This window comes from Heloderma suspectum, chromosome 1 (assembly GCF_057233095.1).
Source record: "Heloderma suspectum isolate Gila_16-S chromosome 1, 16-S_ref, whole genome shotgun sequence".
Classification (NCBI taxonomy): domain Eukaryota; kingdom Metazoa; phylum Chordata; class Lepidosauria; order Squamata; family Helodermatidae; genus Heloderma; species Heloderma suspectum.
Window position 1 is genome coordinate 47,210,963 of NC_139458.1, and position 22,592 is coordinate 47,233,554.

The 22,592-nt window shown below is 46.8% G+C and overlaps 1 protein-coding gene across 1 annotated transcript in view; it reads left to right on the plus strand.

The window, feature by feature from the left end:
- Positions 1-3,291: 3,291 nt before the first annotated feature.
- The window catches only part of ISM2 (isthmin 2), a 65,040-nt gene continuing 45,739 nt past the window's right edge, over positions 3,292-22,592 (plus strand). The window contains exon 1 of the mRNA XM_084841432.1: positions 3,292-3,454. Coding sequence (XP_084697558.1) covers positions 3,317-3,454 — 138 coding nt within the window. The 5' untranslated portion in view covers positions 3,292-3,316. The remainder of the gene's footprint in view (positions 3,455-22,592) is intronic.

Sequence of the window (22,592 nt, forward strand, 5' to 3'; positions counted from 1 at the left end):
AGTATAGCCTATATCATCCTGTAGTATAAGTATAGCATGCACAGTTACCTTCAAGTGGTAGAGGGAATTAATGAGGATTGACTTGTCTACTGCACAGCATCAGTTGGATTATTAAAGCTATGCATGAATTTGAACCAGGGCTTAGCCGTAGGACTGTCTTCCGGTGCCAAGTTTCCAATCTTGAGCCTTTAGTAATATAATCACTTACTCATTTACACAAGATCTTACATTTAACAAGTTGATGTACGGGAGAGTAGGTAGAACTATTGAGTGTACTGGAAGCCAGTGTTACTGCATTTTGAAATAATTTCTTGTAGAACTGTACTGTGTAGCAGAGATGACCAGTTCATGGTCCACAGGCCTTATCTGGCCCATGACACATCTCTAATATCTATTCATTTAGGAAGCTTCACTAGTGTTAAGAACCTGCTATCTTGCTACAGTCTCAGTAGTTACTACTATTGGAAATCATCTGCTTGTCATGGACAGCTTTTAATGAGGCAATGAAGACAAATGCAGGCTCAAATGTTAAGAGGTTGATTGAGGTGGGAATAAGAGAAGTTGAACTTGTGCAAAGCTAATGAGGGAAGGCCAGGTAGCTCTCTAAAGCCAAATGCTGTCTTCCTATTGAAAGACTGTTAGGAAGTGTGTGAGGTGTGTGTCTAATGCAGAGAAGAATGTGAAATCTTTCAGTGGGGGTCATGGATAGGAAGATCCCCCCCCCCCATTTATGCTTCTTACAAACACCTGGAATGGGAATTCAGGGCAAACTGCAGCCATTCTCTCCCGCCACAATGACAGTTTCATGGTGCCTAAATCTGGCGTGGTGAGGTGTGGTTTGATTGCCAAGCACAGTGGTGTAGTGGTGTGGTATTGGACATCTTCGTGACTTCTACATCCTTTCTGTGTTACAGTTACAATCCTCTCCCCAAATAATAGAATCATTTAGACATGTGCAAGTGCGCAGTAAAGCTAATTCATACACTTCTTGTCATGTAAGGAGCAAATTACGACCCCAGACCAACAATGGCTGGAACAAGGATATCAACTGAGCTTTTGCACAGAAAGGTTGACTGTGCATAGTCAATATTGAAACCTATCCAGGTTTTGAGAGGGTGCTTGTAATCCTGTAATTTCCAGTAACTTTGTTAGGGTTTCCACGAATTTAAAGGGTTATATGTTGTAGTGTTTAACCCAGAGAGAGTGATAAATTGGATACATTCAGTTTGCAAATGAACCCTGCAGATTAGCATTTTGAACTCTTGGTGGCTATCATGTAAGCCCTGCTCCTGACTGGATTTCGCTGTGACATTCTCAGCTGGTCCAAAGGCTCATATAGTAACTTTGTTGATGCTAAGTAGGTTTTGGTCTAGTCAGTGCCTGGAGCCCTCTTTAATACTGAGAGTGAATCCAAGCAAACTGGTTCTCCCGGCCTCCCAAGCACCCGTCTTTTCCTGGATAGAATGATGGGCTGTGGCTGAGAAACAGCCATTCCAAATTCATTTCGTGCACTTAAATAGTTTTCCATCGAACTCAATTTACCGGCAGCTGCTCATGTTCTCGTTCAGCGTATCCCCTCGCATTTAAACGTGGATCATGCCGGGTTTTGCTACTTGACTTATTTACCCCTCCTACATGGTGCCGGTGGTTTCCGAGTCGCCAATTTTTGTCCATTCACGTGCGCGTCGTCAGTCACGCACACGCGTTCGTTCATGGGGCCTGTGGGGTGGGATCCTCTCGTGGCAACGTCACAGAAAGCGGCGACTTGAGCGAAGAAGATCCGCTGGAGGGGGGCAAGACCCGCAGAGGTAGAGCGGCAGGATCGAGCAGGAAGCGGCGGCGGCTGCGAGCGCGCTGCGCATCCCAGAGGGGGCAGATCCGTGCTCCTCAGTTGTCAGATCGAGGCAGCCGAGAGGAGGAGGGGAGCGGCCTCTAGGGAAGGACAGGGAGGCGGGCAAGATGAAAGCGAGTTGAGCCGAGGGACTGGGGCAGTTCGCACGAGTCTGCGCGAGAAACAGCCGCCTGGGAAGGGCCGTCGCAGGCTGCCCGCAGCAGGGCTGTGTGAGCAAAAGGCGCTTGTCTGGGAGGAGCGCGCTCAGAATCGGGCCGGGAGGCTGCACAGCGCCTCGGGCAGCCGGAGCCACAGCGGTGGAGCTGCATCCCGAGGGGGGAAACTTCGCAAAGAGAGAGCCGAGGCGGAGAGTTTGCGCAGAACAAAGAGGGCGCTTCGCCCTCGGGGCGGAAAACCACTGCGCCACCCCAACAAGGACAGGCGCGAGCGCGCCCCGCCAAACGCGAGCCGGGCGAAGGACCGGCGGCCGGCAGCTCTTCGCAGGAACGGCAGCCGCAGCCGAGGTAACCTGGGGCTGGGACATGCGGCGGCTGCGGGCCGAGAAGCGACTGGTTGAGTCCAGGAGGTGGGAAACGTTTGGAAGGAAGACCGTTCGGGCTTGTCTAAAGCCGCCTACCGATTCAGGCTGAGGAGGAGGCGACAGCGGCTGCGGCAACATCGCCAAGATCTCGAGTGCATGGAGCTGTCGGACCCTGTAACAGGGAGGTCTGCGAAGGACTGGCGGGGAGCCTTCGCCGCAGCGCAAAAGACGCGTTTTGTCTCGGCTCCGAGGCAAAGGAGCCGCTTTGGGAGGAGAGTCGCGCGTCCTGCCCGGGAGTTCTTTCCAACACCGCGCCAGCGCGGGGGATTCACGTGCCGCCTGGACGGCAGGAGGAGAAATCAGATTGCAAAAAGGGTTATCGAAAAGGGGACTGCGACGGGGAGCGGGCTTCCCCCCGCCCCACCTCGCTGCCTCCCTGCGATTTGTACCCCCAGCCCTCGCTTTCTCCCCAGAGTTATCCTTCTGCTGCAGCAGCATCAGTGGCCCGAGCGCCAGCAAGGGTTGGTCAATCAAAACGTGATCAGCAAACTGCAGGAGAGATCAGAGGGACAGTGGAAACGCGAGCCGAGCCGGGGCGGAGGCCGGCGGGCAGCGGGCGGGGGAGCGTATGTGGAGAGGCGGTGGTGGAAAGAGAGTCATTCCCTCGCCTAATCTTTCGTCTCGCTGACTCGCGCACACTCTGATCTGCTCTCCTCTCCTCTGGATTCTTCCAAAGACACCGCGTTGGAGCAGAAGGCTGAAAAGAGGATTGCGATTTTTTCATCTGTACTCCCCCCCACACACACACACACACACCGCTTCTTAAGGCTCTCATTTTTGTAATACCCGCGAGGTTGGATTAGCGTGCGTTGCCCGGGCGCCCCCCACCCCACCCGTGTGCGTGCGTGCGTGCAAGGAGCGGTGCGGTGGAGTGGGAGGAAGCGATGTCTAAGATCAGAGGGAAAGTTGTGCTTATTCTTGGCTTTGTGCTCCTGACCACTTTTCTGGCCGCGGTGAAAGGGCTGCCCTTGAGGAAACAGCGCAACCACAGTCCAAAGGAAAGGAACTATAAATTGGTGGAGGTGAGTGGAAGCAATATATTTCCGCTTATTTTAAAGAGTGGGAGGGCCTTAATTAGATGCTCATTGTTCATTTCGTCTCACGCGTGTCTTTCCTGTTAATACAGGAATTAACAGTGTGGCCTGCAGGACTTGCGAGGGTGCTCAAACCCACTTGAGTGTTAACTTCTGTGTCCTTCGGGCAGTTAAGTGTCCAAAACGATTGAGACGATGCCTTTTCTGACCGATCCAAAGACGAATGTTTGCACAGTCAATTTGACCTGTTGAGCGCATTAGTTCTCCCGTAATACTTCCAACCACCACAGCTGAGGTGGCAAAACCCTGGCCGAAGGGGTGGATTTTCTGTGCACAGTTTTGGGTAAAGGTGAAGATTTTCAACTCGGCAGTGACCATGAGTACGGAACCGAGGGGCGACGGAGCCTGGATACAGAGCACCAGGCTGTGACGTGTGTGGTAGATGGGACCAACAGGGCAACTCTGCTTCTACCTTCAGGTGATGGTCTCTCTCTCTTTCAAGAATCCAACCCATTTGGGCTGCCAGGTTGGATTATTCCCCTAAGTTGCCGAAAAAAAGCAGTATAAAGTGAAAGTGCAACAGCAAGTAGAAGAACATCGTTGTCTTCCCCAACATGGTGCCCTAGTTGTTTGGGGCTTTATCTCTCATCTGACCCAACCAGCATGGCCAGTGGTCAGGAATGCTGGGAGTTGTGGTCTAAAAAATCTGGAGGGCATCAGGTTAGAGAAGGCTGATGTAGTAAATTCAGAGGCCAGTGTGAATCCCAAAAGAAGGCAGGTACTGTGTAAGTAAAAGTCCATCTCTGCAAAAGTTGGACTCTTGCTCCAGGCAAGAAGTTTCTATAGTTCTCCTGACTGTGTAAATAGTACTAATTTAGGGCTTTGGGTTAACCTTAATCTCTTTTGCCAGATGTCCTTCCTGCTATCAGCCTCAGCTCCCTTCTGAAGTAATGTATTCTAGTTCAGTGAAGCAATGGAGGGGGAGGTTAGTTACTGGTTTTGACACTTTGCAAAATGTGCTGTTTTGTTCTTGCATGGAGGATGGCATGAGCAGGACTGCACCCAGCAAAGAATAACTGGTATTGCATTCAGTTACTGAACTAGTATTGCATTCTTAATGTCCTAGAAACTTGTGAGTTGTTTTCCTTTTGTGATTGTAGCTGAGTTGCATGGGTCATTTCACACATTTCTCAGGGCAAACGCAGGTGTGTCAGAGAGTGTACACTCAACAGGGGGCTGCAGCCATTCAGGACCCCCTAATGAGTGTACCTGTGTAGTGGTGTACAGGTTTGCAAACACAGGTCTATCCCATTTTACCTACATCTTTAGGTGCCCTCCAGGTGTACTGTGGTCTATAGATGTATGATTAATACACCGTAGGGCCATTTCATGTAGTGTGTTGCAAGGTTTACATCATTGCATAAAAGCAGTAGTGTCTTGTTTCATGGCCAGGAGTTCTCCAACATGCACCTGAAAAGCTGTTTATAGATCCTAATGTCCCAGTAATGGAGGACAGTGGCTACTACTTAGGATGTAGATATTGCTTCCAGAATCAGAGGCAATATGCTTCTGTATGCCAGCTGCTGGGGACTGAGCAGGAGGGTGATATTGCCCCTCATGTCCTGCTTCCCATAGGCATTTAGTTGACCACTGTGGGAACAGATTGCTGGACTAGATCGGCCTTTGGTCTGATCCAGCAGGGCTCTTATGTTATTGTCTGGCCCTCTTGCAAGTCTTCAGTGTAGACATGGGGGTACTAGGTTTTAAAGAGCCAGAGCATCAGGTACTGATATGGTTGTTTTTCCAGAAATAGGGCTTCTTCACAGCAGGCTTTTTATCCCGCAACTTCTGCTTCTTTGTGGGATTAAGTTTGGCTCCTTACATAGGCTGATATGGGCTTTTTTCTGGGACTTCATTTGTCTGCAAGTTCTACATGTTTTGTTATACAGCCACCAGATGGCACTGTGAAATAGCAAAGATATAGTGGAACTATGCAATTTTACACAGCCATTAAAGCGGATGGACATTTATTACTGCATTATCCTCGATCTTTTCAAAACCAAAATAAAGGTCAAAATACACTGGAGATGCCCTGGAGGTTGGACCGGCAAACTTCCATGAGTGACCAATCATGAGCATGAAATAAAGGCCTCATGTAGAAATGTTCATAGTCTCTGCCCAACCATTCTGTGTTGTGGGATTACTTGGGTGGTCCTGTTTCCTTGTGGATTGCCAGGCAGGGAGGACTGTTAGGAGAACTGTCATGATAGGCAAGGCCAATGCCCTATCTGGCTTGGCATTTTCTGCCCTAACAACAAACAACCAAATGACCTAGGAAAGACACAAGAAGGATAGTTATTAATTCTCCACATCTAGTGATCCAGGAATATGTTGCCTCCATTAATATTTTCTTCCAGATACTGATTTTTTTAAGTCAATTATCCAGGTATCACAATATCCTGTAGCAGTGAATTCCTTTGGTTTAGGGAAATTACTCTTGACTGAAAATCTTTTATGAGTTGTTGTAATCAATTTAGAACCCATCACTTTCTGGATGTAGTTAGGATTACTAGCTACTTTTACCACAGATCATATTGTCTGTGTGTGAGAGACAGCAAGTATGAGAGTGCGAGCATGTGTATGCAATGAATACATTACTTTGTGTGTATTCAATTTGTATCACACCTTTCCACCAAATGGTGCTTCAAGCAGCTAACAGCAATAAAATACAAATTCAATGGAACAATAAAATATGATAAAATAGCGATAAAATCAAATACAAAGTAAAAAAAACATAAAAACAAGGCAGGAAAAACACAGCAATAAAACCAATAAAAATGACTTAAGCCCACTGCAATGTATTTAGAAAATGTCTTTGCCTGCCAGCAGAGAACCCATTAGGTGAGAAGAACTGGTCTTCGGAGCATCATGCAGAAGAATGGATTGAGCCAGCTATGCTGCTAGCAGCTGCTGGCGCTCAGCCACCCGTTGCTCTGGCTGCTCCCCTGTTTCTGAGCACTGCTGTTCGTGAACTCTTGCATAGCTGTTTTTTAATGGTTGTCGTGTGTCTGTGTGTGTTTCTGCTGTGGCTGTTCAGAAGTGATGCATGTGCAAACATGAATAGTAACATGTAGGAATAAACCAGAGTAGTAGCCAGCAGCAGAGTGAGAGTGGTGGCAGAATGCAGTTATGGGCCATGGGGCTGTGGCAGTACTGCTAGACACTGAACATAACAAGAGTCATAGAATCATAGAACAGTAGGGCTGGAAGGGGCCTACAAGGCCATCGAGTCCAACCCCCTGCTCAATGCAGGAATCCAAGCAGAGCATCCCTGACAGATGGCTGTCCAGCCTCGTCTTGAGTGCCTCCAGTATGGGAGAGCCCACCGCCTCCCTAGATCATTGGTTCCATTGTCGTATTGCTCTAACAGTCAGGAAGTTTTTCCTGATGTTCAGCCGGAATCTGGCTTCCTGTAACTTGAGCCCATTATTCTGTGTCCTGCACTCTGGGATGATCAAAAAGAGATCCTGGCCTTCTTCTCTGTGACACCCTTTGAAGTACTTGAAAGGATTGCAGCTTGAGATCGACAGGCATATGGTCAAGGAACACCTCATTACTTTGAATGAGTTCAAATCTCCTGGGCCAGATGAACTGCATCCTAGAGTCATAAAGGAACTGGCAGAAGAACTCTCAGAACCGCTGTCTATTCTCTTTGAGAAATCATGGAGGATGGGGGAAGTGCCAGATGACTGGAGGAGGGCTAATGTTGTCCCTATCTTCAAAAAGGGTAAAAAGGAGGAACCTGGGAACTACAGACCAGTCAGTCTGACATCAATCCCTGGGAAAATTCTGGAGCAGATCATAAAGCAATCCATCTGGAAGCACCTTGACAACAATGCCGTGATTACTCGAAGCCAACATGGATTTGTCAAAAACAAGTCCTGCCAGACAAATCTGATCTCATTTTTTGATCAAGTAACCTCCCTTGTGGACTGTGGGAATGCTGTAGACATCATATACCTCGACTTCAGCAGAGCTTTCGACAAAGTGCCCCATGATATCCTGATGAGCAAGCTAGCTCAAAGTGGGCTAAATGAATCAACGATCCGGTGGATCCACAGTTGGCTGCGGAATCGGACTCAAAGAGTGCTTATCAATGGGACCTTCTCAAGCTGGGGAGAGGTGGCGAGTGGGGTACCGCAGAGCTCAGTCCTGGGCCCAGTGCTCTTCAACATTTTTATTAATGACTTGGAGGAGGAGGTGCAGGGAATGCTGATCAAATTTGCAGATGACACAAAATTGGGAGGGATAGCTAATACTTTGGAAGACAGAAACAAAATTCAAAATGATCTGGATAGACTGGAGCGCTGGGCAGAAAACAACAGAATGACATTTAATAGGGACAAATGCCAAGTTCTGCACCTAGGAAAAAGAAACCAAATGCACAGTTACAAGATGGGGGATACGTGGCTCAACCACACTACAAGCGAGAAGGATCTTGGAATTGTTGTCGATCACAAGCTGAATATGAGCCAACAATGTGATGTGGCTGCAAAAAAGGCCAATGCTGTTTTGGGCTGCATTCATAGAAGCATCGCTTCCAAATCCCGGAAAGTACTAGTTCCCCTCTACTCAGCGCTGGTTAGGCCTCATCTGGAGTACTGTGTCCAGTTCTGGGCACCACACTTTAAGAAGGATGCAGACAAACTGGAGAGGGTTCAGAGGAGGGCAACAAAGATGATCAGGGGACTGGAAACAAAGCCCTATGCAGAAAGACTGAAAGAACTGGGCATGTTTAGCCTTGAGAAGAGAAGACTGAGGGGAGATATGATAGCACTCTTCAAGTACTTGAAAGGTTGTCACAGAGAAGAAGGCCAGGATCTCTTCTTGATCATCCCAGAGTGCAGGACACGGAATAATGGGCTCAAGTTACAGGAAGCCAGATTCCGGCTGAACATCAGGAAAAACTTCCTGAGTGTCAGAGCAATACGACAATGGAACCAATTACTTGGGGAGGTGGTGGGCTCTCCCACACTGGGGGCCTTCAAGACAAGGCTGGACAGCCATTTGTCAGGGATGCTCTGCTTGGATTCCTGCATTGAGCAGGGGGTTGGACTCGATGGCCTTGTAGGCCCCTTCTATGATTAGAATATCTATGATTGAAAAAAATTATATGATTCTATACTTGAAGAGTGCTATCATATCTCCCCTCAGTCTTCTTTTCTCAAGGCTAAACATGCCCAGTTCTTTCAGTCTCTCTTCATAGGGCTTTGTTTCCAGTCCTCTGATCATCTTTGTTGCCCTCCTCTGAACCTCTCCAGTTTGTCTGCATCCTTCTTAAAGTGTGGTGCCCAGAACTGGACACAGTACTCCAGATGAGGCCTAACCAGTGCTGAGTAGAGGGGAACTAGTACTTCCCGGGATTTGGAAGCTATGCTTCTATTAACGCAGCCCAAAATAGCATTTGCCTTTTTTGCAGCTACATCACATTGTTGGCTCATATTCAGCTTGTGATCAACAACAATTCCAAGATCTTTTTCGCTTGTAGTGTGGTTGAGCCACGTATCCCCCATCTTGTAACTGTGCATTTTTTCAGGTTGCTTTTTCCTAGGTGCAGAACTTGGCATTTATCCCTATTAAATGTCATTCTGTTGTTTTCTGCCCAGCACTCCAGCCTATCCAGATCACTTTAAATTTTGTTTCTGTCTTCCAAAGTATTAGCTGTCCCTCCCAATTTTGTGTCATCTGCAAATTTGATCAGCATTCCCTGCACCTCCTCCTCCAAGTCATGAATAAAAATGTTGAAGAGCACTGGGCCCAGGACTGAGCCCTGCGGTACCCCACTCGTTACCTCTCCCCAGTTTGAGAAGGTCCCATTGATAAGCACTCTTTGAGTCCGATTCTATAGCCAACTGTGGATCCACCAGATCATTGTTTCATCTAGCCCACTTTGAGCTAGTTTGCTCATCAGGATATCATGGGGCACTTTGTCGAAAGCTTTGCTGAAGTCGAGGTATATGATGTCTACAGCATTCCCACGGTCTACAAGGGAGGTTACTCAATCAAAAAATGAGATCAGATTTGTCTGGCAGGACTTGTTTTTGACAAATCCGTGTTGGCTTCAAGTAATCACGGCATTATTTTCAAGGTGCTATAGTCCTGTAGCACCATGTCAGTGAGCCTACTTCCGGGATGGGGAATGCGTGGCCCCGCAATGTTGTTGGACTGAAAATCTCATCATCCCTCACCATTGGCTATGGGGGCCAGGCTGATGGGCTTGCACCTGGGGGGCCATGCACCCCCTCCCCCACTGGTCTGTGCATGAAGTGTGATCCTCACAAGATGTAGGGGACGGCAGAGAGTGACGTTTCTGCACAGACCTCCTGCCTCCCTTTGCCTGTCTTAGCCTTTGGGCCCCAGGGTTTACAAACAGCAAGAGCTGTTTGACTGTGGACCAGGCTGCCTCAGGAGATGGCGGGCTCTCCTTCACTGGAGGTATTTAAGCTGGACACTCATCTGTCTAGGATGCTGCAGTCTAGCCTTTCCCAGCCTGGTGCCCTCCAGATGTTTTGGATGACAACTCCCATCAGTGCTGGCAATGATAGCCAATGGTTATGAATGCTGGGAGTTGTCGTCTAAAACATCTGGAAGACACCATGGCTTTAGAAGGCTGCAAAGTTGAATCCTGCATAGTAGCAGTGGAGGCTATTGTCTATGGGCGGGCGGTGAATCCTTGCTGGGTGTGGAGCACCTTGGAGAGCTCCTTTAGACTTCTGACTGGTTCTGACTGCAAACTGGGAGTGGATTCACCACCCCACTGACATCAGAGCGGCCAGCCTCAACTGCACCGTAGGGCCTTTATTTGAGCAGGGGGTGGACTAGATGACCTCAAGATCCCTTCCAACTCTCATTCTGTGATTCCAGCTATTTTGTGTTAGTCTGTATCTGGGTCTAAATAAAATATACAGACACAATCAACCTTAAGGTGCTACAAGACCTTCATTGTTTTGCTGCAACTGGCTACCCACGGGTAGAATCCAACTAAAGTCCTTCTTAGAGTAGTCCCATTGAAATGAATGGGACTTAAGTGACTAACAAGTCCCATTTATTTTAGTGGGTCTACTCTAAGTAAGACTTTCAGTTGGATTGTGCCCATGGCTCCCCATCTCTTATATATGTCTAAGGGCCAAACTAGACTAGTCTCTCTTCACGTAATTAGCAATGGCGTGAATGGTTTTCTAAAAGTCACCAGCAGGTGTGGTGGTGATCCAGTTCAAACACGGAAAGAAAAGCTTCCATTGGCATGAATGGGACTTTTTCTTCCAATGGAAATAGCAGGTGCAGGCACAGGAGAGAGCAAAGGGTTAAAGCCCCCCGCCATCCCCATGCCAGGGCCCTGATCTGGAACTTGGTCCCCGTGCTTCCTATTTTGGCCCACTGCCTTTTTTGACTTGTCCGCTCTTCTCACTGTCCTCCTATTAGTATTGCTCTTAAGTCCACTGAGGTGGGGCCTAACTTCTGTCTTTACTATAAATTACACAGTATGTTGCTGTCAGTATAAAAAAAAATGGAGCCGTGCTGAGTCCTAAGGGCATGGGAGTAAACCAGGGAATTAATGGAAAGCTGCTTAGGCACTGCTGTGTGTGTGTGTGGGGGGGGGGGGGGGTTTGAGAAAGATAAGCAGTACAGGGAGAAACCAAGACCTTTAAAAAAAGAGTGCAAGATAAAATCACCATTGACCCTTGAATGGCTGAACCATTTTAAATTAGGTTCTTCACTAGTCAAATGAAAGATTTCTTGACCTTATGTGATACTTCTAAAAGCAGGCAGAAAGAATGTACCTACATTCAGTATATACTAGTTCAAATCCTGTGTTGCCATGGGGGCTGGTAGTCTGAGAATGACCGGATAAACATATATTTGCCCATTTCCCTTGTGACTGGAACAGCTTTACCCTTTTAAAATAAATATACTGAAAGTAAACCAGCAAAGGTGAAAACAAACAAAAAAAGATCACTACATCTTGTGGAAGTGAATTCCATAATTTAACTATGTGCTGTGCCTTTTCCCTGCCTGATGTGGGAGATGATGGAAGAAAGGCAAGGGCTTCAGAGTAAATGAGACAGCACTGGTTCAGATTAAGCAGGAGGAGCCTCATGTATGGCTATTAAAAAAAAAAAACTTTTGATGAGGAGGGAAAATGGGCAATTGTTTTATTTCTTAATTTTGGTTAAAATGTTTGTGGGAGAAAGGAATGAATTGATCAACTCTATATTAATTGGTTTAAATGCTGGTGACCGTGATAGCAGAGAGGGTATTATTAATTGTTTGATGAAACTCCTTTTGGGTGCAGTCCAATGCATGTTTAAACAGAAAATAAAGTCCTACAATTCCCAGCATGCCCCAGCTGGCTGAGGCATGCCGGTTGTTGTAGGACTTTGTTTTGTGTCTAAACATGCATAGGATTGCACCCTTTGTCCATATAAACTGTGATGGCCTGATTCGTTGCAGAGAAGGGAGTATGGTCAGGCACAGATCATTCCTGAAACTTCTCCACCATGAATTGCTGGTAGGACATTAAAACGTTGGAGAGTCAGAGAATCGTAGAGTTGGAAGAGACCTCAAAGGTCATCCAATCTGATACAGGACATCTGCTGTGACAACATCTCTGAAAGGTGGCCATCCTCTGCTTAAAAAGTCTAATGATGAATTGTCCTTCGTTAGAGGTCAGGTGAGCTGGGGTGAGAGTGCCAAAGGCTTAATGGAAAAGGTGGGTTTTGAACGAAGCCCAGGAGATGGTGTCATGCAGCATGTGTTCTGGTAGGCAGGGGAGAAAGGGTGGAGTATTCTGAGGGAGAAGGAGATCTTCAGGCAGCCGAGGATGGTGCTGCTGGAAGAACGAAGGTCACCGACAGGGACGTATCTGGATATTGGAGCAAAAGGGGGCCAGATTGTCATAACCTAATATGTGTTTATAGTCTGTTCTCTATGGGAATGTTATGCAACATTTAGAGACAATTCTCCAGCCAACTGGCTAATGGAGCTGGTTGGCAGTGGTCTGTGTGATTGAGCATTTGAAGGTAGCTTCATAACTATTGAGCAAGCTGGGGCATGACTGAAAAATAATGTTATTGAATGAAAATATCACAGCAATATCAGGATCTGAACTCTGGAGTCTTAGTTTCAAGCTATTTACTACTTCATACAGGATAGATCCAATGTATCCAAGAAGGATACTTTTACCAAATCATAAAATGGTCATTCTCAAAGGGTAACTTAATTTTGCCCCAATCTCCTGTGTGGAGGTCTGATTATTCCTGACCGATTAGTTCAGGTGATATAGTTTCAGAGCCATAAATCATGCAAATTATGTAAATATGCATGTTTTCTCTTATTTTGCATAATTTATTCTGCAGTTTTTACTGTTTTGTACAATTTGGCTTGTACTAGCCACAGGGAAGTTCGAGGAACCATACTGGATCCTCACCATCAGCAATTGGAAGAATTAAGGCCAAGCACACATCTTGTGAGAGATCCTTCAAAGGGTTTTCTACATGAAGCTTTTAACCCACACCTGAGGCTTCTGCTTCCGGATTCTTTGCAGGATTAAGATTGGCTCCTTTACATGTGTTTTTTTTCTTGGGTTTTTCTTTCTCTGCCTTTCTGTATGTTCCATTATACAACCAATAGGTGGTGCTGTGGTGTAGCAGAATTGCACAGTTTCACAAGATTTCTATGGTGTTATAGTGGCCATTCAGAAAAAATACCACACTTTCCCTATTAAGAAAAAAACCCTGTGATAATGGTCACAAAGCACAGGAGAGGCCTTGGAAGATGACAACATCATGTAAAGGACACGCAAACTACTGTGATTGGGCACTCACTCAGGCAACAAGTGAGGAAGGTGCGTTTTCTCCCATGCAATTCTCCAAAACTAAACCTTTATCTGTGAAGTTGCTCTTAGTGCTGCAAGTGTCTGTGGGATAGTGGGGGGAGATGCATAGTCACAATATGAAAAACACTGGGAGATCTGTTTCTCAGATTACAACAGGCATTGCCCACACACTTTCAAGTATATATTGGCAACCATGAGGCCTAGAAACTTCAGGTGGGGTTTTGTTTTTTTCTTTAAAAAAAACACACCATGGAGATTCTTAGGGAACCACATTCTGCAGTTTACCTGTGCCACTGAGGAATTGCAGCATTCACACAGCCCTTTATAATATGCCACAAGCAGGGAGCAAGAGAGAGTAATATATGACATATATTCTTCCCACCTCTAAAACAGATGCTGGTAAACAAACTCAAATGAGCCAGGTGTAGTATGAGTCTGTCACATACTATGGGAGAAGAACAAAATAGGTGCCAACACCAAATGCACCTGGCAATTTGACCTGAGGTACAGCTCTATCCCTGTTCTAAATAAAATTAGTTTATCTTGATATTTGAAACCGAATCTACCCATACTTATCCTAGTGAGGCCTGCGTTCCTCTCCCCTCATTTTTCTGCTCAAAATCCTCCTCCCACACTCCTCAAATTGCTTTTTCACCTAGGAGAGAAAAGATCCAAGTACCCTGTATCTCTTCCCTGAGAGTGAAGAAGCAGCTGGGAGAGTTCGTCTTTGAGCTTAAAAAGGACGGGAGGATAACAGGTTAAGCAGTTTCTCCTAACTTGCCCTTTCTTTCCTCAGACTAGCAGCCTGCTGAGGCTCCTTTTGGCTTTAGAAATGTTGAGGAAAGTGACACGGAGCTCCTTGTAATGTCTGCTTTGGCTGTGAGGGGAACACTTTCTTATTCCTTTGGTATATACAGGGTTTGTGTGCAGATAGGTTTGTGGTGATCTCCCATATGCCATGGGTGGGGAACCTCTTTCAGCCCAAGGGCCAAATTCTATTTCAGAGAAGCTCTCTGGAGCTGCATTCCTGTGTTGGATGGGGGCAAAGGCAAAAGGGGCAGGACGAAAACACCAGCATATTTTAGCTTAAAACTCTTACAGCCAGTAACAAAGCCCTAGGAGAGGTATTTCAACCTTTTAGAATGAGGAAAAAACTGCACAAAGGCCAGGAAACCACCAAACGATCAGGGGAAAGGAGGTGGGGCTATATGGGGGAACCCAGGAGGCCAGGATTTGGCCTCAGGGCCTGAGGTTCCACCCTCCTGACACATGCCACTCCACCAATTTAGTTGGTAACACAGAATCATAGAGTTCAAAGGACCTCAGAGCAGTGGAGGCTGGTGGCCCTGATGCCAATGGGGCAGTGAATCTGCTCTAGGTTTCATTCAGAACCAGTCAGAACTCTAAAGAATTATTCAAGGTATGGAAGCACCTTGGGTAGCTCCTTTAGAGTTTTGACTGACACCTGGAGTGGATTCACTGCCCCACTGACATCAGAGCCACCAGCCTCCACTGCCTCAGAGATAATCTAGTCCAATTCCCTGCCGATGTGGTTAACTCACTACTACAGTACCTCTGATAAGTGGCCATCCAGCCTCAGATTAAAAACCTCTATGTATATCAGGAAGTTCTTCCTAATGTTTCATCAAATCACTTTTCTTGTAATGTGAAGCCATTGGTTTGGGTACCATCCTAGACCGGAGCAACAGAAAATATATTTGTTCCATCATCTATGCAACATCCCTTCAGATATTTAAAATGGGAAACTTATTGCCTCTTAATCATCGCCTCTCCAGGCTAAACTTCCTAGCTCCTTCAACCTGTCCTCACAGGACTTGGTCTCAAGGGTCTGCAGGCCTCTCGCCGTCTTTGTTGCCCTCCTCTGGACACATTCCACTTTGTTGCTATCCTTTGTGAACTGAGGCACCCAGAACTGGGATCAGTACTCCCAACTGTGTATGTAAGAGACTGGGGTACCACCACAGCCCCCTACGTGTACCGTGTGATGCTAATCGTGTTGGGTTGTGAGGTTGATGTCGATAGCACTGATGCCTCCTGAGTATTTCACTGCATTGCCGTGTTGTAGTTCCTGGAAAGACTGACTAGAGCAGCCTTCCCCTACCTGGTGCCCTCCAGAGGTGTTAGACTACAACTCCCAGCACCCCTCACCCAGCTGGGAGTTGTAGCCCAACACATCTGGAGAGCAACAGGTTGGGGAAGGCTGGAGCGGAGTAACTTGGACGAAAGGATAAAGCAAAGTAAAGAGTTTAAGAGGGCTTTCCACTTTCCATCAGACCTGCTGCTGCTGCTGGTACAAGTTCTGTTTAGCGTCATCTCTGCCCTGATTGCCCCTGCAAGGTTTATTTTCTCTTCAATTTTGTGGCCGAGGATGAAGGCAGCCTAGTCCCTTCCTGGGAGCCCATCTGTCTCCTGCTGCTTATTCCTGACCTACAGGCATCATTCTCTCCCTTCTTGACGTCTGTCCTTGTCTTGGCAACAGATAATTGTCCTGTCACAGACAGTGGGTAAATGATGGCTCCAGGTGGGGGCTGCAGGGGGGGCAGCTGCTTTTGTGCCTTTGCTGAGCATCAGGGAGGATGAGGAGGCTGTGTTTGTGTGCGTGCGTGCGTGTGTGTGTGTGTGTAAAACGTGCACCCCTCCCTGGGGCGGCTTTGTGTCTTGCTGGTGGAGTCACTTTGCGGATGTACTTTTTACCTTTTAGTTTTCTTCAGCAATTGAGCACGCTTGTCTCCCTGGCCGAGGTTGGATTTGTGGGGCGCAAAACATGCACTGAAGCACCAGGGACTTATCGTTGCACAAGGAAGCACTTTACCCATTTATAGCCTTTCCCCCCCCTTTTGAGTAGTGCCAAATTATCTCAAGTCAAAATAGTGTGTGTGTGTGTGTGTGAACTCCTGCCTAACGAACGGAACAAGGTCAAGGAAAGGACTGAAACAATGGGAGAACTAGCTGAGAGAAGAGGGATCTGTTGGACAGCAGTGGTCTTTCATCCTTTTTTTTTACTGGACAAATAAGTCTGTCAACTTTCAAAGAGGTTCTCATAAAAGGCACCTGCTGTCAGTGCCTTTTCTCCTAGAGAAAAAGAGAAATCCTGAAGTAAATGCAGGTTGCATTTCTGGGGACCTCCATTACCTGGAGCTGTGGCAACATCACAGAAGTCAATTGGTCAGGGAGATGTGTCTTGCTGTTGGCTGAGCTGTTATTGTTACAGCACCACAGCACCAAAACCCATTGGGATTTTATCAATCTTAAATCATCTGTTGGTATTTGTGTTGCTTGTTTGGATGTTGCCCTCCTCTGGACAGAAATGCAGGGTTGGTGGTTGGCTTGTGTTTTGTTTTGTTTTTAACATCATGGATGTGTAGTGATGAGACACTACACTTTATTAACTGTCTCTTGTGTAAAACTGTCAAAGCTACAGAGATTGTATTGGGGGGGTAGGGGAGCAGGAAGGATGGCAACCTTAATTTAAAGAAAAATGATATTGCTCAGAAGAGGAAACGGTGTGCTTGTGGCAGGTGTGTACACCTGTTCTCATCTTTTCAAACATTAAAGGTATAATAGCTGTTGCCTCTCAGGAATCTGGCAACCCACCTTCAAGCTCCTTTGTGCTCAATTCACTCACTCCCGGTATGCCAAGTCAGCAGAACAATATGAATAAAAGAACCTTCTACATAGCGCATGGTTTGTTAATTATCCACAGCTGCTCAGGCTGCCCCTTACAGACTGCTCCCCTAGGCAAGCATCCGTCTTGACTAACTGGTGGGGAAGAAGGGAGTGAGCAGATCCTTGGATGTTCTCAAGGCAAGAGACACATTCAGTGTCATAACCCAGAGGGCACCAGGTGCAGGCCTCTGTGTAACGTCTTTCCCAAGATAAGAGGTTGCACAGATGTCTTAAGCTCACATCTGCTTCTCCTTGCCCCCTCTCTGCCTTTGACAAGAGTTGTGGCTGCATTACTTGGCCGAGCCAGCTGCTCCTTAAATCTATACTCTTGTCAAAAGAGACAGCTTAGACTTTTCATTCCCAGGACGCATAGATCAGGGTATCCCCAAGAGGTTTCTTGCATGGAACTCAACACTTGGCTGTGCCCTGCTGCTGAAAGCTTGTGAGAAGAGCGCCTCATTTGTGTTCTGCAGCTGCATTTCAATGCTGTTTGCACGATGCACCTCTTCTGGTTTTCTGTCAAGCAGCTGCATGCAGGTGGTGAAGCTTACGTTCTTCCATTACTGGGGTGCACAGGCACAGGAAATTGGGAAGGCTTGATCTGCCGTTTCTAACCTTTCCAGTCATAAAAGGATTTTTCCAGCTGGACTTGTAGCAGAAAGAGGGCAGGGCCGTGGCTGAACCGGCTTGATGATGTTGCTCAGTAAGTGCTCCCTTTGCAGAGGCATTGCTCTTAATTGCCTGAGAAACCTTTAATGGAAGTTCCTGGAAAACAGCCATTCCCGGCCCTGCTAAGCATACAGATGTAAAAAATTCCATACATTTTGAAGTCACAGGGGGAGTGGGGGCAGTGGTAGAGGTGGAGGCAGTAGACGCTATGGTTTTTTTCATCCCCCCTCCCCTGAGTTGGTGAATTTTCCAATGCTTCCTTTCATATCAAACCTAATTTTACTTTACTATTTTAAGAAAATTAAATGCATCTTGTTGTAGACAGTGGTGCTTTTGTGCTATGCTTCCACTCCTGCAAGGTGGGGCATCCACCATCATTCTTTCTGTGCCAGGTTAAGATTTTCCTGTACTCCCAGACATTTGACAACATATGATAATGTTCAGGGATTTTTATTGTTGAGTGTTTTAAAATGTTTTGTACATCACTTTTACGTTTTATATTGTATTTTTAGGGTTTCAGTGTTTTTTAAACTGTCCAGAAAGCTTTGCCTATTGGGCAGTATAAAAATGTAATTAATGATAAATAATAGTATTCCTAGAATCATAGAACAGTAGGGTTGGAAGGGGCCTATAAGACCATCAAGTCCAACCCCCTGCTCATTGCAGGAATCCAAGTCAATTCCCACACACATGCAAGCACACTGCAGCCTCTGTGCCATATCTTATATAGTCCCCAAGGGTCCCCCAACCCTCAGAAGCAGTTTTCAGACAGTACAAGGGGTTACAGTGGGTAGGGGGAGATCAGTGGAAATCCGGTGCCTTGCCTTACACGAACAGAAATGCTTTCTGCTAGCACAAAGCCCCCACTGGATTCAACCCATTATGTATAACTTATCACATAAATGGTACTGTCCGAGTGTACATATGAAGCTTAAACATATAAATGCCTTTTGACGTTTTGGGGTCTTTTTGTTTGCTTGTGGTTAAACCAATAAAGATAAATACAGACATCATCTCAAGCTGCTGCACTCTAATGTGCCATATCTTAGTTTTTGCTAATTGACAAAATAAAAAGAAGCCAATTTAAAAAAAAAACGCTGAGAAAATATCCAGGAGTTCATCAATTATGACTAGGCTAGCCAGCAGGAATATAGTAAAATGTGTTCTGGATACATGCAGAGGCCTTTTCCTTTCTACCCAGCCGGTGGCAGCTTGCCCTCTGAAAAAAATGAAGGAGAAGGGCTAATAGGCAGCAGTGCAGTGGTGGCGGGTCGTGCTGGGGCACCACTCCGGCACTTTTTTTGAAGCCAACCCCCAGCCGGGTCGGGTCGCAGTCTGCTAGGGAAGGAGGAGAAGGGAGAAGAGGGAGTGCGGCAGCTGCCTCTTGGCTGCTGGCCAGACAAAGGGAGCGAGCAAGAGAGGGAGCCTGAAGGAGCTCTGCAGCCTCCTCTCCCCCACCCTTCTCCTCCTCAGCTCTTGGCTTCTCCTCCCGTCCCTGCTCTGTGCCTGTGTGCGCCCAGCGCTGCCCTCGTCTCCTGCAACACTGGCTACGGCAGCTGCAGAAGGGGGTGTGCGCTGCCACCATTATTTACTTATGGAGCACGGCAGGTGGCTGGTTTGTGCCAGTTTTTAGGATTTATCACACAATCCTATGCACGTTTACTCAGAAGTCAGTCCCACTATGTTCAATTGCCAGTTGGGCTTTCTCCCAGGTAAGTGTGTGTAGGACTGCAGCCTTAGCTGTCTTCCCAAGATCTCTGTAAATTTAATTCGAAATAAACACCCATTGGATTGCACTGTTAATTCTTGAACATTAATTTCTACAGTAAGCAGAATTGCCAAGTGGAACCTGCTCTGTCAGCTACACTTTTTGGTAGGGGTGTGTGTGTGTGTGTGTTTCAATCCAGCTGGGTATGCGGGCGTTTCTGTTGCGGGATGGGAGAGATATAGGGCATCTCTATACCAGCCTGAAATCCTGGTTTAAAATGGGGCTTCTGCGTCTGTTTTAAATACAGGATCACAGCTGACTTCCTTTACACACGCTCCCCTGCCCTCCCCCCCTCCTGCTTTCAGTTGCTGGATAAGGCTTCTTTACATGGCAGCCACGTGGTTTGAACTGAGGGAGCCCCTCCCTCCCTGGCATGTGTGCACAAGGGGGGGGGAGTCTTGTTTTTGTAGCTTAACTGTTTTCTCTCAGCCCTAATCCTGGGCACTTACTTGGGAGTAAGCCACATTGAACTCAGTGGGACTTACTTCTGAGCAGACATAACATCACCCTGTAAGTCTGCAACCCCCAAGTATGCCCCATTGAACTTAATAGCGTGCTCTGAAAAAAACAGAGGACGTTGCTTCTGAGCTTGGTGGGGTGGGGGATCAGATGTGTCTCCCTTCGTTGCAGGGAGGCATTTTACCCTCTTCCTCCAACTGAGAAATGCAGAGGCAGGAGACACAATCGGCAGGTGATTCTTGCCCTCGTGCTTTCCTTCCTCATCCTGATCGCACCCCCAACAACCAAAAACAAATGCCCACAGCAGGCAGACAAAGCAGTTTCTTCCACTATGGGAGAATTTCACGTGGACATCATGCCACTCCTGTTCCATGGGCTGCAAAAAATACCTATTTTTTTTCCATTTGAGGAAAAAATGGGATAGGTGGGAGGAAACAGAGGAATAATGTCTGGACAACAACGATGTCATGTAATGGACCCACACAATTCAGTGAGTGAGCAACTATGAATGCATAATAAACTTGAGGTGTAGAGATCCCCATAATGAAGGAGCTTAGGAAAGGCTAATGGGTAATGTTGGGGTGCTAAGGGAGTGTGCAAGGGGGTGTTTAAATGAGAAGGGATCTGTCCATGAGGGCTGAGTTGAGAGGGTGAAGCTTCCATAGAGTATGATATTTTGAAAACCTAAAATGTTTTCGTTTGAGTGAGTGGGTGAAAAAGATGTTAACACCCCTGCATTTTTTCTCAGACATCCAACTGAAATACCCCTGCCTTACTCTCAGCTGCACTGTTTTGGATCCCAGTTGAAGGCTGTATATCTTACAAGGTTGTACAATCTTAGAAGGGGGCGTGGCTGTGACTGTCACGAAGGGACCCTGCACTTCTGAATTTGCCACTACACTACTGCTAATTGGAGTGGGCAGACTTCAGATTTGCAGGATCTGCTTTTTTTTTTTTTTTACTGGAACTCTGAGGTCCACCATTGGAGCCATCTGCAAAGCAGTGGCTGGGGTGGGTGAGCAACATACTCTTAAAATCAAAGAGCAGGTTGCCTCTCAGCACATGCTCAGCCTAAAAATTCATTTTCAGGACTAGAATTGCATTTACAGCCCTGGCATAAAAAATCTACACCTGGTTCTTCCGCACCCGCTCCCCCACTCCAAGAAAACACCTTGCTTCATCATGGCAGCCTAAAATAGAGGAGAGGAAGAGAGGAAAGGAAAGAAATACTTTTTGCTGCTGCTGCTATTAGACAATAGGGTGTCAGAACCCCTAGCTGATCTATGGCAAATCACCCAGAGATGTACCAGTAAATCCAGGTCTGCCGTTGCACACTCACGCTAATGGCACACATGGCATTATTCCCCATAAGTTCAAGTCCACTGCAGGTCTCTTTGTGAAAATTAAACATTGCCCCCACTTCCCTGGCAAGTCCCAGCATAGTACAAAACCAGGGTTAAAAAGGCTTTTTACAGTCTTTCCCTCTCTTCCAAATACATCCTCCACATTTTTCTTTCTTCCCTGCAGTTGCTCCCCTTCGCAACCCAGTCTTTGTGTTTCTTAATCAGCCTCCAGGGTTGGTGCAAAACTTAAGAAGAGCCAAGCTGGATCAGACCAGGGGCCCATCTAGTCTAGCATTATGTTCACATAGTGGCCAACCAGCTGCCCACAGGGAACCCACAAGCAGGACATGAGTCACCTTGAACGCCATTTTTTGGTGGAAAGGCGGGATATAAGTAATTAAATAAAATAAGTGTGTGTGTATGAGAGAGAGAGAAGCCAGTTTCATTTAGGACTGGGGAATGAAGAAAGACTGCAGAGATAGACACAGAGGGAAGAAAGCTGAATGCGTGAGGGAGGAAGAAGGGAAGTTTGAAATGGCCCCTCTGCCTTCTCCCATCCAGCCAGTCACTCAATTTACAAAGCCAAATTCCTGCTGTTATTAAAAACAACAACAACAACAACACCTTTTACCTGCAATTGTACTGAAGTGGCAAGAGCTTGTTGATTGGGAGGTGCTTGGAAGGAATACATCCTCAGGGTGAGGAATGGAGGCTGGGGTTTCTTTAGCTGTTTAAAGTTCCAGCAGGAGGATAATGCTGGGGGTGGGGAGCAAGAGAGACTTTGTGGGAAAGCAGCTTTGCACGTGCAGAGGGAGGGACAAACTGAACAGTGCTGGGAGAAATGCAAAAAATTGTGTGTGTGTGTCCCACCCACCACCAGTCATTTCTGAAGTATTCCCAGAAAGGGAAAGGAAGGGAGAGGAAAGGGAAGAAACCCGTGATGATGCCACTAGAACTAGAGAACACAGGCCCCTGGAGAAGGAAATGGCAACCCACTCCAGTATTCTTGCCAAGAAAACCCCATGGAACATATCACAAGGCTAAAAGATATGATGCCGGAAGATGAGCCCCTCAGGTCGGAAGGTGTCCAATATACTATTGGGGAAGAGCAGAGGGTATTTCCAAGTAGCGCCAGAAAGAGTGAAGTGGCTGGGCCAAAGCCGAAAGGACACTCAGCTGTGGATGTATCTGGTGGTGAAAAGAAAGTCTGATGCTGTAAAGAATATGAACTTGAGCACACTCTGGGAGAGAGCGGAGGACAGGAAGGCCTGGCATGCTATGGTCCATGGGGTCACGAAGAGTCGG